Here is an 18,214-nt window from a genome sequence, read left to right on the forward strand (position 1 = left end):
AGCAGCCTGTGCTAGGAACAGTGATCCCTAAGCCATATCTTCAAAGGAGGAAAATATGTTGTCCAGTATAGATGCAGAGGCAATGACAAGTTAGCCTAAATATTTAAAATACCAGATAAAAAAAAAAGTTATTGAGTATAGTTCCAAATGTCTAACATTCTGTTTTGGCTAGTAAAGATTATTGTAATCTGTTGACCTCTTCAAAGCAAGCCAATTTACTCTGGCCTTAATACACACCCCATTTTCTCCCATCTGTTCAAAGATGCAGCCAGATTTCCTTTAACAATTGCATGTGATTGTCACTGACAGTCATGCAATTATAAGTGAATGCTTGCAAGAATGTGGTATTTAGGAAATGTCTTTGGGTTCACTTTTGCTTTTCTGAAACAGATTGTTACATATTCTTCAGGACAGTTCCCTAAAGGAACATTAAATCAACCTTCTTTGTATTTTGCATCTTGTTACTATTTTGGTATCAAAAGCCTTCAGGCAAATCACTGGGAAAAAAAAAATAATCATTATTCTGAGTGGAATGCCACATATTTGCCTGTAATTCCTAACTGCCTCATCAAATTTCTAAAGACTAGACAAATAAAAACATGGCCATTTTTACTCTATCAAAGTTGCAGATAACTTCCTGAGATCTCCAGGTTTAAAAGCTAGAAGAAGCTTGTCTAACCATCTAGATATGACTCCCAGCTTAACTCAGGTCACAGCACTGCTATTAATTCCTTCCCCAATTCCTGTAACAGCAACTGAGCCAGAGTTTTAAATTCTACTTTTAACTTCTAGTTAAGAGAATAATTTCAGAACCACATTTACAGCTCCCTTCATCTAAGGTCTAGAGAAAAACATTAACATAGGGAACTGTAACAGCTGTAAAGTTCCAGTACAAAAGTACAGGTCTTTGAGTCCACCTAAAGACTTCCTGAATGAAGAAGAGGGACTGCCAAGGCGGTTGAGCACTCAGTCACAATGAAGTGATCATGCCCCTGTGCTTGGCACTAGTGAGGCTGTACCTGAAATATCGGGTTTAGTTTTGGAGTCCTCACTGCAAGAAAGACATTGAGGAGCTGGAAAGTGTTCAGAGAAGAGCAACAAAACTGGTAAAGAGTCTGGAGCACAAGGCTAATAAGGAGCAGCTGAGGGAACCGGGATTGTTCAGCCTGGAGAAGCAGAGGCTGAGGGGAGACCTCATTGCTCTGTACCCTGAGAGGAGGTTATAGTGCGATAGGGGTCAGTCTCTTCTGCCTAGTGTCAGGTGCCAAAAGGAGAGGAAACGGCCTGAAATTGTGCCAGGGGAGGTTTAGATTGGATATTAGGAAAAATGTCTTTCCTGAATGAATGGTCAGGCATTGGAACAGGCTGCACAGTGAGGTGGTGGAGTCACCATACATGTGGACATGGGACTTTTGGATGTGATTTAATGGCCATGGTGGTCTTAGGCTTACCGTTGGACTCAATCTTTGAGGTCTTTTCTAACCAAAACAATTCTATGATTAGTCCCCAAGTTTTCAATTTATTTTTAATCTAGTTTCCCAAGGAAATCAGACAGTGGTGGAACATCTATTGGTTTCCATCTGTTCTCTTTTTCTCTCTCGACACTTTCCCACACCAAAAGCTTTTGGGGTCAGCAGACAACTTCAACATTTTGCAAAGCAGTGGAATTCTCAAAGACAAAATGTGCCAAAGACAAAACAGCTTCCCTGCACAGTATATAGTCCTAGAACTAAGGGCACTGGTGAATCAAAATGGGTAGGGGAAAGAAAAAGGGCCCCAGAAAAAGATTATGCCAATTCTCAACCCCATTCCCAGTGTACAGTACATTCAGTTATTAATTATTTGGAAAGGGCAAACTGGGATATATAGAAATGGTAGAAAACCTCATAGTGTCAGTTCTCCTGGAGCAAAGCTGTGGTACCTTGACAGCTGAGTGACCTACACAGGTTGGAGAACTGGGCTAAGAAGGATCTCGCATGGTTCAATAAGGCAAAGCACAAGTCCTGCACCGGGGTCTGGGCAATCCTTGATATTAGTACAGGCTGAGGGATAATGAGTTTGAGAGCAGCCCTCTGGAAAAGGACTTGGGGGTACTGGTGGATGAGAGGCTGGACAGGAGCTGGCAACGTGCACTTGCAACCCTCAAGGCCAATAGCATCCTGGGCTGTATCAAAAGAAGCATGGCTGGCAAGGTCACAGTATCACAAAGCTTGGAAGAGACCTCAAAGTGATTCTGCCACCCTGTTCTGGGGAGACCTCACCAGGAGCACTGTGTCCAGTTCTGGGGCCCCAAACACAAGAACATGGACCTGCTGGAGCAGGTCCAGAGAAGGGCCACAAATATGGTCAGTGGGCTAGAGAACCATATATCATATGGTATACTAACTATATACTATACTACTAACTGCTACAATGTTTAAGTGCCTTTTTAGATCTAAGCATAAAGTAGTAAATTCAGTTTAACTATACAAACCCATTTCCCTCTCTCAGAGCTCTGTAGATCACAATCTCAATAGTAATTAAACATCTAGCAAATCTAAGCAAGTTCAGTCCTTCCACTCATTCATTGGAATGTCTCCTACCAAATGAAAAAGCCTAACATGACATTCTCATGACACACATCATTGTGAAAACTTATGTGTTTATGTGTTGAAATGCTTTTGATTTATAATTAAAGAATAATTGATTGTTTTTTTCCATGAGCCTAATGGCCAGGGTATTAAGGCCAATCAATACCCTCAGGGTCCTGATGCTAATATTATTGTACAGCATTTGAGAGAAGTGGGTCAGGAATCCTTTCTCAGTTTGCCTTAGAACAATTGTCATACACAAGCAGAAAACAACAAGTGAGGAACTGGCAGTCAATGACATTTGCATTCTTTGATGCAGTACTTCACTGCTAGCAGTATCACAGGGCACTTGTGCAGAACATCTTACTGCTAGGCAACACAACATCTGAGATTACAAAGATACAGCTGCAATGACAGCGTTGCTATTTTGCCCACAAATAGCACTATTTGAAACTGGCACAACTCTCCCAAATCAGCATGCATCCTGTGCTGTGCACACACTTTGTCAGATACTGCTTTTGAAAGTATGCATAGAAGGCCAGAACATCAACCATAACCTGGGATGTATCAAAAGTGCAACCAGCAGAATGAGTGAGGTGATTATCTGCCTCTACTCTGCACTCATGAGACCCCACCATACAGCTCTGGAGCCCCCAACACAAGAAGGTCATAAGTATGTTGGAGGGGATCCAGAGGAGGGCCACAGATATGATCAGAAGGCTGGAGCACCTCTCCTGCACAGACAAGCTGAGGGAGCTGGGGCTTTTCAACCTGGATAAGGGAAAGCTCTGAGCAACCTTTCAGTACATGAAGGGGGCCTACTAGAAAGCTGGGGAGGGACTTTTTACAGGGGTTCCTATTGACAGGACGAGGGGAAGTGGCTTTAAGATGGAAGAGGGTAGATTTAGACTGGATATTAGCAAGACATTAACTACAGTGAGGGTGGGGAGACACTGGAACAGGTTTGTCCAGGCAGGTTGTGGATTCCCACTCCCTGGAGGTGGTTCAAGGACAGGTTGGACAGGCCCTTGAGCAGTCTGGTCTAGTAGAAGGTGTCCCTGCCCATAGCATGGGGGTTGGAAATACATGATCTTTAAGGTCCCTTCTAACTCAAGCCATTCTGTGATTCTATATTCCATTTCCTCATTTCACTGTTACTTAACAATTTCCCAACTTAATAGCCTGACTAGATCCAAAACCCACAAAGAGTTAGCAAGAGTATCCTTAAGAAACCACTTGCATACAGGTTATTAAATAGATGTGACAGTAACTCAAAATGTGACCTTCTGTCACAGCTTCAAGGACCCTGCTTACTGTCCAAAACAATGGTGAAATCCCAGTGAAGGGTGACAAGACTAATCTTCTAATAGACTTCCTGCATCACCATTTCAGCATTATGCACTTATTTATCAGCATCTCAAGAATGCTGCCAAGCTGGCAGCAAACTATTTTGGGCACAAATGTAGACCACTAGAATTGCTGATACTACACTCCACAAAAGCAGTTAAGTGCAGTGGAATCTACATAACATTGCTGGGACAGCGATAAGGGGGCCTGAGGTAGGTGGTAGATTGGGGACTGCACAGTATGTTACCCTGCTAGCTGAAGAACTCAAAGCACTTTACAAGGGGTATTAAAATGTGTCTCACGTTTGCTTTTAAATAGTCCAAGATCTCACAGTGCAAACGACCATGTGATTCACTAAATGGAAAAGCCTTGACTGAATTTGTCACAGAAGTCAGTATTTGAAGAAAGAGAAATCCTAATAGTAATCAAACAAAAGGTATTCCACAAAGCATTAAAAATTTGAGTAGATGAACCTTCAAAGACAGACCAGGGGAAAAAATTTCCACTGTTACTTGCTAAAAGCAGTGAATAAAAATGAATTTTACATGATTCACTGATGAAATAATAACTCTAAAGAATAAAAATTATTTAGCTGCTAGCTTAAAACATAATACAGTGCATACAAAATGAAATAGTCTAATGTTTACATCTACTTCTACTGAAACAAGACACATGCAACTGGATCATGAAGGGTACGGCATGATATTGATTGTTATTGTATTAATAAAGATATCACAGAATCACAGAATGAGAGGGATTGGAAGAGACCTTTAGAGATCATCTAGTCCAACCCCCCCCCCCCCCCCAGAACAGGCTGCACAGCAACACATCCAGGCAGGCTTTGAATGACTCGAGAGACAGCAACTCCACCACTTCTCTGGGCAGCCTGTTCCAGAGCTCCACCACTCTTGAAGTAAGGAAGTTCCTCTTCACATTTAAATGGAACTTTCTATGTTCAAGTTTGTGCCCATTGTCCTGTCACTGGGCAACACTAAAAAATTACTGCCCCCATCCTCCTCTCACCCACCCTTCAAGTATGTATAAGTATCAAGATCCCTCCTCAATCTTCTCTTCTTCATGCTAAAAAGCCCCAGGTTCCCCAGGCTTTCTTCAAAATATCCTTTTTATATAGCCTAGCTGTATTCTTCAGTAGGGTTTGGATTTCAGCTGAATGCTTAAGTGTTTGCTTTATAAGACCCTCTTTTAAAAAAGTCACTGAACTTAACACTTCATTGAACTTTTTAAGCTGTTCACACTTCTACTGCTGCTATTGTTTTTCAAAGGCCATTTTCTGCAAGGTCAGCTCTTGGCTCAGAGCTCCAGGGAAATGCACACAGCTGAGCACATGACCTCAATCCTGCCTAGGGCCCTTCCAGGCAGATTGCACACATTAACATGAAAACCACACTGACTAGCAGTTGTCACCAAGCTCCCCCATTAGCAAGGCTGACTTGCACAAGAGTAACTAGATAGTTACCTACAGGTTACTGTACCTCTGCTGAGCAGCAGAACTGTGTTAGGACTCCAACCGCAGCATGTGCAAGGCAATGTGATTTAATTTAGTCCAGAGTCAAAGAGGGTTAAGTCAAACAACTGCACATATGCCATGGGCTAGGAACTCACACAGATGCTCAGCTGACATATGGTAACTTGCTAAAGCCAGAGTAAGTTGATTACGTGGCTTTCAGTGAATTCAATTCACACATCTCTTTATGAAATAAATTTCACAGAATCACAGAATGCATCAGTCTAGAAGGGACCCTCAAAGGTCATCTTGTCCAATTCCTCTGCAGTCAGCAAGGACATCTTCAACTGAATCAGGCAGCTCAGGGCCTCATGCAGCCTGACCTTGAATGTCTCCACAGATGGGGCCCCAACCACATCTCTGCACAACCTGTTCCATTATTTCACCTCTCTCATTCTGAGGAACTTCCTCCTGATGTCCAACCTAAATCTACCCTTCTCCAGCTTAAAACCATTGCCACTCGTCCTATCACTACCTGTGCTTGAAAACAGCTTTCTTGCAGGCCCTCTTCAGGTATTGAAATGCTGCATACAAGCTCTGCCTTCTCTTCTCCAGGCTGAACAGCCCCAACTCTCTCAGACTGTCTTCTTAGGAGAGGTTCTCCAGCCCACTGGTCATCTTTGTGGCCCTCCTCTGGATCTGCTCCAGCAGGTCCATGTTGTTCTTGTGTTGGGGTTGGGGGCCCCACAACACAAGAAGCTGGACACAGTACTCCAGGTGAGGTCTCACCAGAGCAGAGCAGAGTGGCAGCATCACCTCTTACGCTTGCCAGCCATGCTTCTTTTGATGCAGCCCAGGATGCCATTGGCCTTGAGGGTTGCAAGTGTACATCAATTGTCCTGTTTAATTTTCACTTCAGTAAAAATTTAATCATGCAGCAAACTGCTTTCTTCCCATGGAAATATGTGCATGGCTTTTAAAAACATACAACAGTACAAAACAAATTGCTTTCTAATCTCAAATTCCATAGCCCTAGAAAAAGAGCCAGAAAAAAATCAGACTGCCTTCTTTCAAAATATCTCTCTGGATTATTGATAAGGTATTTTGTGCTCTAAGTTTCATTTCCACTATGCAATACACCTGTAGTCATATTATTGGGGGGCACTTCGAATCATAGAATCATTAAGGCTGGAAAAGACCTCCAAGATCACCAAGGGCAACCTTCTACCCAACACCTCCACGACTATGTCCCAACATGCTACTAATTTTTTGAATGGCTCAAGGGCTCTCTCAGAAAACCAGATTAAACACCTGGTCTCCATCAGTTTTTCTTTGCTGTCATGAAAATAAGCACTATAATTTAAAGATAAAAATCCTCATTCCCAATCAAAGTTAAAACCTCCTGCCTTACTATTTTTAAGGTTTTGTCCGAGAAACAGCATTTTTTTTCTGGAAAATTTCTTCCTTTTATTTTATAAGCAGACATTAAACTACAAACCTAACATTGCAATATCTCATTAAAGCTTCTGTTTTGAGTTGCATCATGAAAATGGTATGTGAAGCACAAAGTCAAAAAGCAAGTCATTTCAAGGTATGTACAAACATTTGTAAATAACTATAGACACACAAACTTTTCTATGATACAAGGCAATAGAGGGGATATACTCATGCCTAGCTGGCTGCTTTACTAGGTCTCTGAAACAACTCCTGTCATGGCAGCTTCAGCAGAGAGCACCTCAAGGCCCAAAAGCTATTTTAAAATCAGTTTATCCTGGAAGTCAGTGAGAAGTAGGTCCTGTCAACAGGGCTAATATCCTAATAACTGTGATAAAGACTTGGTAGAGCTAGAGTGTGGTTGGACCCGATGACCTTGAAGGTCTTTCCCAACTGAAACAAATGTATGATTTATGAAAACAGAATTGCCTTTTTTTTCTAGGTTGTTGGGAGAAAGGAAGGAAGTAGGGTGCACAGAGTTATGACTGCCAACTCCATGCTCTGCACTATACCCAACCCCTCAAAATAAACACTTGGTTAAAGTGAAGGGATAATCGTACAACCCAATTTCTAAATTCATCCAACAACAAAAATTATGGCAGCTTTGATTACTAGCAGAATTGGACTGTTAAATATAGTTTGCTACCTGTATACCAGTGCAGGAATACTAATACTAGTTTACCAAGCAGACTGGAAAGTGTGAAATTACAACAAAGTCTCACATTCACAGGTATATCTTTTGGGTCATGAAGCATGGAATTGTTGCCTTAGTGAACAGGTATTTTAATTTAGTGCCAGAGTAATTAGCTGAGTCATGAAGACACAGATGGTGTACAATCACTGCAAAGCTTATAAAGTGTGAGAAATAATAATTTATTTTTTTCTTTGAGTGTTTTTGCTATGTGTTGGCTTTGTTTTTTCCACCATTTTGATGACAGGCTGTGTTTTCAGAATAAGCATTCCAGTTTTCAACCGGAGTGTGACTGCATTATTGATGGAGTTGCCATACAATCTGAAAATGTCCCTCAAGGTCCAACAGCAAGGATTTTCTTTCCTAAAGGAAAATGTTAATGCATTATTTTCTCGAGGGAGATATTAAGTAATCAATCTAGTAAATCTCACGCACTTGCAACAGACCTGTATAGAAAAAAAACATTGTTATTGTGCCTGTACATGTTTCCAAATGTGGTATATTATTCCCTGCAAGAGAGTAGTGCACAGTGTTAGGTGAGTTAAGACTCAATACTCCCCCCAATACCCTTTCCTATCAGCATTTTCAACTCACCAGAGACCCTTAGCTGCAACCTATTAACATTCATGAGAACTTCAGCCTGAAAGACTCCTGCACGAATTGACAGTGCATCAGGGGACTTTTATCTCAGCTTTTCAGACTTGTAAAATGCATCTAATCTGATCTGAATTTTTTGAGATATACTGCAACAAAGAATAGGTATGTGACTGTAACAAGGCTCAGTTTTGCAGTTACTCATTTTCAGATATTCTGGTACTACTACTGCTAGCATGAAGATACAAAGAGGTTGAATTCAAACGAACACCGATGACACATTTAATAAATAAGATAAATAACTTACACAAGAATCACTCAATTCACTGCAAAGAACATTGAGAACATAATATGAAGCTATACATCTATTGAAGCAAGCCAGCAGACTTCCCATGAATTACTATGTTTCAAATATTTCCTTCTTAATTGCCATCTCTTATTTTAAAGTGTAGTTATTTCCCTCCTTTTCCACATCCCAACCATCTCTATGGAAAATCTGGATATCCACCTATGGCACTCCATAGAATACTTATTTTTCTGTATAGATATTACAAATATTTGCCTCAATAACACACTTTTTAAAAATATTTTTTTTCAAGTACTTAATTTGAGCACTAAACTTTTGACATTTCCTTGGCATCAAAGCATTTTTGAGGCAGTGAGCAGAGATCAACAGTTTACCTGGCTTGTACTACAGATCAGCCATCCAGTGACTATTTTGGTCTAGTAGTAACTTTGCATTACCATTACATGATCATTGAGTGGTAGGGGTTGGATAGGCTGTCTGGAGATCATCAAGTCCAACCTCCCTGCCAAGGCAGCTTCACCCAGAGAAGGTCACACAGGAACACATTCAGGAAGGTTTTGAATGTCTCCAGAGATGGAGACTCCACCTGCTCTCTGGGCAGCCTGTTTGAGTGCTCCAGCACCCTTACAGTAAAGAAGGTCCTCCTTGTGTTTAGATGGAATTTCTTATGTTCAAGCCCATTACCCCTTGTCCTGTCACTGGGTACCGCTGAAAACCGACTCGTCCCATTCTCCTGACACCCACCTCTGAAGTATTGATAAGCATTTATAAGACCCCAGTCAGTCTTCTCTTTTCCAGTCCAAAAATACCCAATTTGCTCAGTCTTTCCTCATAAGAGATATGTTCTAAACCCCTAATCACAGGTATGATTAAGTATTGCAAGTAGCATACTATTTATGTAATGTTTAAGTATAATAAGTAACCACAATAAATTATTTCAGAAGAATTGCACATGTCTAGAATCAAATCTTACACACACATTAAAATCACTCTAAGTAAAGCAGTCATGGTATGAATGTGCCACAGAAAGTATAAGTCAATCTTCAAGTTAGTACCCTTTCTCATCTACTGGGGCCTATTTTAATGGGGTAAATGATGTAATTTAACAGCATCATCAAGCTCTGTAATGACAACATCATAAGTCTCCTCATGCACTGCAAAAGACTGTTTTAAGACTCAGCTTGACAGGATGCTAAGGCATCTCTTTTCAACTAGATTGTTACCTGGAAAGGTTGGACCAGATGATCCTTGGGGTCCCTTCCAATCTGGGATTCTATGACTATGATTCTGTGAATGGAAGTACCTCGCTAAGCAACCAACAAGCAACACCACCACCACACACAAAAACAAACACACACACACCCATACAAAACAACAAACACAAAAAAACCAACCCACACCAGCAAATAAGATGTGAATCAAAGACATGAACACACAAAGAAAGCCCCAAACCACTCATGTCAGCCCCATTTTCATTTTGCAGTTCTAATTAGAAAAGTTTAAACAGTTTTAATTGCATCTCACAGAATTCACCAATTTTTTAAGAGAAGAATCCTTTAAAGACCTCATTTCAATAAACAGAAAAAGAGGGAGGTGAAGGGGAAATTTATTATGTATAAAAAAATATATACAGATAATTGTATATAAATATATCAACTGGCATGGTCCAAAACCTTACTGTGTGATTCTATGCTTACACCATCCTACAGTTTTTCTTGTGTCTTCATGATTGTTCTAGCTTAAATATAATCAATAAAAGCACATGCTACATTACTGCTTTTCATACAAAATCATCCATTTTTATTTACTGTATCTTAGACTTTGAATTTATATCAAGAAACATACTGAAAGTTGCCTACAAGTAAAACTTAATTTATTTGCCCTTACTGAAAGCTAAACTACTGAAAATTAACAACCGCAGTGAGGTGTATCTGCTTCACAGACCATTGCACAGAATCATACAATCACTGAGGTTGGAAGGGACCTCTAAAGGTCATCTAGTCCAATCTCCCCCTGCAGCAAGCAGGGACATCCTCAACCAGATCAGGTCGCCCAGAGCCCTGCCAAGCCTCACCTTGAATATCTCCAGGGATGGAGCCTCAACCACCTCTCTGGGCAACCTGTTCCAGCGCTCAAACACACTAGTTGTAAAGAACATTTTCCTAACAGCCAATCTAAATCTACTCTTACCTCATTTCAGACCATTGTTCCTCATCCTATCATTGCTTGCCTTTGTAAACAGTCCCTCTCTAGCCACCTTTCAGGCCCCCTTCAAGTACGGGAAGGTGGTAATTAGGTCTGCCTGGAGCCTTCTCTTCTCCAGGCTAAACAACCCCAGCTAATTGGTTTCCACTTTCTTACAATAAATGTTGATAAGTCACAATCACATTTGAACTCACAAATTCATAATTAATTTTCCTTATTTCCTTAGTATTTTACCCCTTATTCTGCTCAAATATTTTAATACAACACAACAATTCTGGGAAAAGCAATAAATAAAGGATTGTAGAATTACAATACCTCAGGAACGAAAGCTGTGCAGAGGGTATGTTTCACATTCATTTTCTGCCAAAAGCACCAAAGGTAACCCACCCATTATACCTGCACTCATCCTTACTAAGCACCCAAATACTCCTACTCACTAATGTGTTGCTGTATTATTGGAGTTTCCCTGCTGCTCCATGCATATACATTTATGATTTGTGTTCTTTACATGAATCAAATTCTACTACAACAGGAAAACTCTGCAAAGAATTCAGTATTGATAAATTAAGAAGGAAGACAAAAGACAGTGTCAAAAACCAGAAGGAAGTAATATAAGAGCTCTCAGAAAACTTGTACTGTGTAAAATAAGCAAGATCATTAGAAACATTTTTATGAGGCAAACTGGTTTATATTCATCAAAGAAAAGGTGTATTTATACAGAATCATAGAATGCACTGGATTGGAAGGGGCCCTCAAAGGTCATCTTGTCCAACCCCGCTGCAGGTGGCAAAGACATCTTCAACTAGATCAGGTTGCTCAGGGCTACTTCAAGTCTGACCTTGAATGTCTCCAAGGATGGGGCCTCAACCACCTCCCTAAGTAAACTGTTCCAGTGTTTCCCCACTCTCACTGTAAAGAGATTCCTCCTGATGTCCAACCTAAATCTACCCTGCTCCAGTTTCAAAATATTGCCCCTCATCCTACAAGCCCTTCTAAAGAGTCCTTCTCCAGCCTTTGCCATGGGTTAGCTGTTTGGGTGGGTTGGATTGGTTGATGGGTTGGACACGATGATCTTGAAGGTCTCTTCCAACCTGGTTTGGTTTATTCTAAATGAAGGATATTGCTCCCTTCCTGTATGTTTGTTTCAGACATTTCAGAAATGAAGTAAGGTCTGCCTGGAGCCTTCTCTTCTCCAGGAAGAACAGCCCCAACTCTTTCAGCATGTCCTTCTAAGAAAGGTGCTCAAGCTTTCTGAACCCTCCAGCCATGTTACCTAGCACACTGTAAACAACTGAAAGGAAAGTCCCAGTAACAGAAAGAAGCTACAGAGAAACAAGCAGAATAAGACAAACAATGAAAGAATAAGACAATATGAGTTTCAGTTATCTAAATTAATAGCTTGTGGTGTATGGTGTGTACAGTTAGATGGAGCCTTCACAGAGCAACTTGGGAGCTTACAAACAAAGCTATGCCCTTAGGTATTTTCATGAGTGTAAAAAAAAAATGCATAAAAGAAAACATTGTTGATGTTAATTACATTATTTTACTAGCAACCTTCAAGGAGTGACAGCTCAAAGAGAGGAGATGGTGACACTACATGTGTATTTTGGTGGGTTTTTTTCCCTGTATTAGCTACACGCTGAGAATTCGGTCCAATCTTTCTGCATCAGAATGCTCTTAATTTTACATATATTAGTATGATAAGTGGCTGAATAACTATTTGTGGCAGCTTATACTTCATTATATGATACACAGCATTTCCAGCAGATTACAATAAATGTTGTTATTACGATGACTTTGGTTTCATTCGCCCAGAAAGTTCAATTTAATTAAGTCTATTCTGTCTATGCATAAATACTTCATTAAATCAGTTTAAGTCATTTCCCGTACACTTAAAAATAGCATATCAGCCTATGTGCATTATAACCCTGCCACAAAGATGCTTAACATTTTACTGCCCAAAGAAACACATAGCTTACTTCTAAAAGTTTCATATTCAAGCAAAACTAGAAGAGAAAAAGGAGTGCAAGGAAATACTACCAGAAGAATCAGACTTCCTATTATATTTTAATATATTTTTCAAGTTTACTGTGTACACAACTAAGCTTCTTTAGAGAATATCCCCTGATACAATATCCAACAAAGCACCACCTCAAAAGTTCAGTTATTTACTGCAGCATTTACCAAATGCTGTACAGTTGATTAAAATTGAACAGATATCATGCCAATGGACATGGTGTCGTTGTGGATTTGGTAGTGGTAACTAAATGGTTGGATCTTGAAGGTCTTTTCCAGTCTAAACAATACTATGGCTCTATACAAAATACCCTGAATCATCCGAAGGTATTGGGCAGAAATCACCGCCTCCATTTTAAACTGAATGGTGCCACCTGTATAAGAATTTAGTGTACCTTGTCTGCTTTGAATGAATCTAAGTCCAAAACATGGTCTCAATATCACATCTGGAGCTTTCTGCAGCACTTAAGGGAATTACCCCTCTGTTTCTCTAAATGTTAGGTAAACTCAGCTGTCACCTAGATGTGATAAAGTTAGGATGTTACTCACCAATAAAATAGTTGTTTCCTAATGCAAGCATTTCTTCAGAAAGAACAAGTCCACCCATTGCCTGCAGAAGAGTGACACTTCGGCCATCAATAAGTGAACATTGCTTAAATCCAGTGGTTGTGACTTTCCATAGCAGGATAAGAGAAGCAGTAGCATCTTGCCTTATTCTAAGAAAAGATAAGACTATTTACACTGAGGGAAACTGGTGTCATTAGGAAGCACATCACTGCAGAAGAAAAGCTTATCGACCAAGAAAGATATCTCAAATGTAGCAAGCATGGAATCCTGAGGCCTAAAGGTTTTTAGCATGTCCCAAAAAAAAAATAAATGTCCATGGTAAGGTTTGCATAATAGTATATGTAAAGCAGATTGAATCATAGAGGGTCTGCATTTCTAATACTTGAGGGATACCATCTTAGTGCCCAAGAAGAGTTTTATGTAAGCATCGCATAATAGCAGAGCATCCTTATTCAGTCTTTGCATTTATGCCTTTATAGCTCTGTTCTACATGCCATCATTTTCTGCAGCCATCTTGTTTACTAAAGAGCATTCAATATTCATTCAATACAGGGAGAAGGATCCTGGTAGAAACTCTCATTTATTTGACATACAAGACTCTTGTAAATCAAATGAGTCATGTAATGCTCCCAAGGTCACCAAGTGCACAGTGCCCTCCTGAATACTGATTGGATAAAGTATTATCTACAACTACATACATACTGTTGGCTCCACCAGGGAGCACTGTATGTACATGAGTGTTTCATTCAGGATAGCTTTTTTTTTCCTTACTCCCCTCCTCAAAGAAAAAATAATGCCCTGTCATTTTCCTGGCAAGTTCCCAAATGTTTGCATTAAGCTTCTCTGAAGAAGTCCCAAATGACTTTGAACAAGCCTCCAAATATTCAAAACACAGCTGTGTCCAACTGCTGAAAACTAGTAAGTCTCTCCTGATGAAAAAAAAACGGCCTCCATATAGCCACAGATGAAGTTCTAACTCTGCTTTTCAGTCCCACTAAAAACACAGCTATGTTTGTGCCTTTTCACTTACTGAAGTTCAGAATAAGAAATCCAAAGTTCTGTCATCATGTTTGACTCAGGCTGAAAAAATACTGCAACTTGACTTTCATAAGAAGCAACTTTTTGACAGTATTTTGAGGCATCTTCACGAACAACCTCCATTGCTACCCCCAAAGCTAACCATGTCCATTTTATAACAGGGTAGCAACTAGTTTCACAATTTAGGTCCCACCTGATAATCAGAATAAAATAATTACTTTAATCAAAATGATTTTCCTTTCATAGATAGCTGCTGAACCAAAGATGTCAATTGGGCCTTTAACACAGAAGACACTATGAAATCAAGTCAGATATTGACCTGCATTAATCTACTCAGATATAAAATGCTACTAAAGATATATAGTGCTAAAAAATGACCAAAAGTTACTTTGTACTCTGCGACCTCCTTTAAAATGGAGTCCCTCCATTAAGGGTCTTAAATGGAATTCACAAACACCAACTTAGTCCTGATTTCAATAAATGACACTTTTGCTCAGAGATTTCAGCCAGCCAGAGCATCTACACTCACAGATGTCTTCCTGACTTAAGTTTAAAGTTGGTGAATGAGCAGGATTCAAAGTCCTGTGGGGAGAGTAGGACAGCTCACACGTTTAACAATTACTGCTCCAAACTGGCTGCAGCTTTTGTGCTTGCATCAGTTTGGGGGTTTTTTTCCTGCAAGCATGGCCTTTTTTAACTGAAAGCATGGCCTTTTTTAACTGAAAGCTGGGGTGTCTGAAGGATAACATGACAATATGAGAAAGTAGGCTATTCTGGGAAAATCTAAGTCTAAAATTGCAGTAAAGCTGTGAGCTAGATAACTATGTTGGCAGAGCTTCATTTGAAATAAAATTTCCAATAAAAACATGTCTCATTCCAGCTGACAGGGTCAGATCTTTCTAGGTAGTCAGGTTCTGTTTAGTAAGAGTAAGAAAGAATGTATTCGATTGAGAAAGCATGAGCTTGAAAAGTGAATAATACAGAATAAATTCCAATTTTTGAGCAATGTGCTTTGTAGGACACACACAAAGATTTCACAATGGATGACACCCAAAGCAACAATCCAGAGATCAAATACAAATTCACAAAATACATACATTTATATAGTCAGTGATAACGCTTTCTACCACCAACTGCGTCTTGACATTAGAGCAGAAAAAAGGTGCATTCACTGCATGTAGGAGAAAGGAAATGTTGTACCTTCTCCAAACTGACATCTTCAACATGTCTGCCCTAATTTCTACTACATTCTGATAGCCCAGAAAGAGTTTACATACTAATATCTTTTAAAGTTTTAGATACATAGGGAACATTATACCAAGCAAAGAGCTGCAGTGACACTGCCAGATGCTTGAATTTCTTTCATGTGCTTTTAGCCATTTGAGAAAATCTGAAAACAGGCAAATTAATATAAGTGGGTTTTTTTTATATTTCATCACATATGACAAATATTCTTACTTTATTGATGTATTCTGTGGAACTTCAAAGGAGACAAGCCGACCTCCAGCAGAGGTATTGGAACTGGCATTTCCACAAGCCACATCTGGGGTGATCTGAAAATAAAAATAGGGAGCTTTTAACACAAAGCCAGAAAGCCTGGCCAGAGAAAACATGAAAGAAGTTTTTCAAAACAGCACTTAAGAGTCAGAGTCCAGTAGAGAACTTTTAAAAATCACCAGGATGGACAACAACATTCACACCACCAACAAATACTCTGAAAATTCACATAATATCATCCTTTTGGATTTCTGTTTTAACAAAAACTTCCTGCATGGAAGTCTGAACTTCTAAGAGGCATCTTCCTTTAGAAGTGATCATGTTTAGAAAAGACTAATAGTCTTCTGGTCTTTTAAAATATAATTAAAGCTCTAATATTTGCCACATCTATGAAATATTTCCTCACTAAATTTAGGTGATCTTGGAGGATTTGTGATACCCAATACTGACATTGTCTTTCTGCTGTATTGAATTTTTGTTATTCCCCCAAACACAAATTACTTTAAAAACATGATGTTCCCCCACTTACCCATTACTATTCTTTCTAAGTAAAAGTTGCTTGGACAAACTGTGCTTTCAGATGAAAAACAAATAATTATGAGCACAGCTGAGTGTGAAAGGATGTATTTAAGACATCTGTGATGCCTACTAAGCATAGAAATCAGTTATTGTATTAACTAGATCAAGACACCATACAGGATGCAATGCAACACTGTGGAATCACAATTATTCATGTCTTGTAAAGTAGTGGCTTTATAAAGGCATACTGAAAACCATTAGCATTTCCAAGGATACTTTTATTTCAAATCAGTAATATTTTGTGTGGCTTACTTGAATTTTTCTGTCACCTAAATTAACATCATCAGTCGATCTAATTAAGTAGTTTTCAGGTACCTTCATTAGCTTGCCTATAAAATGCCATATTGTAAACAAAACAAACCAGAACAGTTTCATTTTCCAATGGCTGGGCAAACTTTGCAATGTTATCGTCTTTGCAGTCACCTAGAATGTGTGCGCAACATTTTACATCAACCTTAGGGGGAAAGTAAAACTGTAACGTGACACACTTCTGTGAATTAATTGTCCAAAGAAAGAGGCAGAATGTAATTTGTAACCTTAAGTATAATTCAAATCAGTATTTTCAACATTATTATGAAACACCTGTGAAAACATGAACAGAAGTCCAGAATAAGATGCAAGTAGACATTTTTAGGAGACTCAGAGAGGACAAATACTCATCTTTCACATTTCCTCTATCTGTCTAGATTACTTGATGAATCGTTGAATTCTCTGGCACATATAATATGAATACATGAAAAGAAAATGAGATACAATTTTGTTGTATTTGTTCAAATAACTTTTTTTTTGGGGGGGGGGGGGGTGGAATAATTATATCCATTACAACTCTTCAATCTTGTAAGCCAAAATTATGGAGCTAACATTCAAACCAAAATGAAGCCAAAATTAGTTTGGCTAACACCCTGCCTTTTGTATTTACCAACATTTAAACTTTCATTTTCTTTGAGACTCTCTATGCCTGCTGAAACAGAAGAAAAAAACCAAATATTTTTTATTTCACAGGGTCTTATACTACATCTACACTACTAGTTTATACTACATCCAAAGATGCACTCCCTTTTAAAGTGTTTATAGTTTTACAACTTCATGGATGCATTACCTTGGAAAACAAGATTAAAACCAAAGAAAGTAGTTGAGGCATGTCATTTACCTGATGCAATTTTAGTTCAAGGAAAGGATATCAATCTCTTTGAAATCTGTTAAAAATGTTTATAAAAAAGACCATAAAAAAATGAAGCAAGAGCTGAAGAGGCAAGATGTAACCCTGTGAAAATGGGGAAAAAAGAACAACCAAAAATACTTTGGTTGGCAGACATCAGGATTAAGCACTACTCAGCCTGAAAAGCACAGATTTCAACAGTAAACAGAAAAGTGAAATGCAAAATGGGAGATTTGGACTCTCCTATTAAAATACCTGTAATGTTTTATGTCTTTATCCATGAACTCTATTTGCAACTGGCTCTAACTTCATGCTCTAAGAACCCAGTAAAATAATATTCTAAACTGCTAGGACACTAAACACAAAATTGTTTTAATATTGTTTTTTAATATATTAAAAAAAGGTACTTGGATCAGACAACAAACATAGTAAGCAACAGCAGATCTCATAATGAACAGCACCAAAAAAAGTGGTTCCAGCAGTGTCCTATTTCAGACAAATACTATGCAGATAAAAATGACCACGCTGGCACCTGAATTAGGAAATACATTACACGGTTTTTCCACAGCTGTGGGAAAATTGCTTAAAGAATTTTAAACATCTCTCTTTCTTGTCTTAGAGCTCTCTGAAATACTGAAAGATTGGAGAATGAGGGCTAAGACCACCAATACAATAAGAAAGGACA

The 18,214-nt window shown here is 39.1% G+C and overlaps 1 protein-coding gene across 1 annotated transcript in view; it reads right to left on the reverse strand.

Moving 5' to 3' along the window:
* DNER (delta/notch like EGF repeat containing) overlaps window positions 1–18,214 on the reverse strand; it is a 91,556-nt gene that overhangs the window by 37,854 nt on the left and 35,488 nt on the right. Inside the window, exons 3-4 of the mRNA XM_068145211.1 lie at window positions 15,753–15,847; window positions 13,239–13,405 (exon numbers count right to left, since the gene is read on the reverse strand). Coding sequence (XP_068001312.1) covers window positions 13,239–13,405; window positions 15,753–15,847 — 262 coding nt within the window. The remainder of the gene's footprint in view (window positions 1–13,238; window positions 13,406–15,752; window positions 15,848–18,214) is intronic.

Source organism: Melanerpes formicivorus, unplaced genomic scaffold (assembly GCF_026170545.1).
Source record: "Melanerpes formicivorus ecotype bairdi unplaced genomic scaffold, bMelFor1.0.p_v2 SCAF_12, whole genome shotgun sequence".
Taxonomy (NCBI): domain Eukaryota; kingdom Metazoa; phylum Chordata; class Aves; order Piciformes; family Picidae; genus Melanerpes; species Melanerpes formicivorus.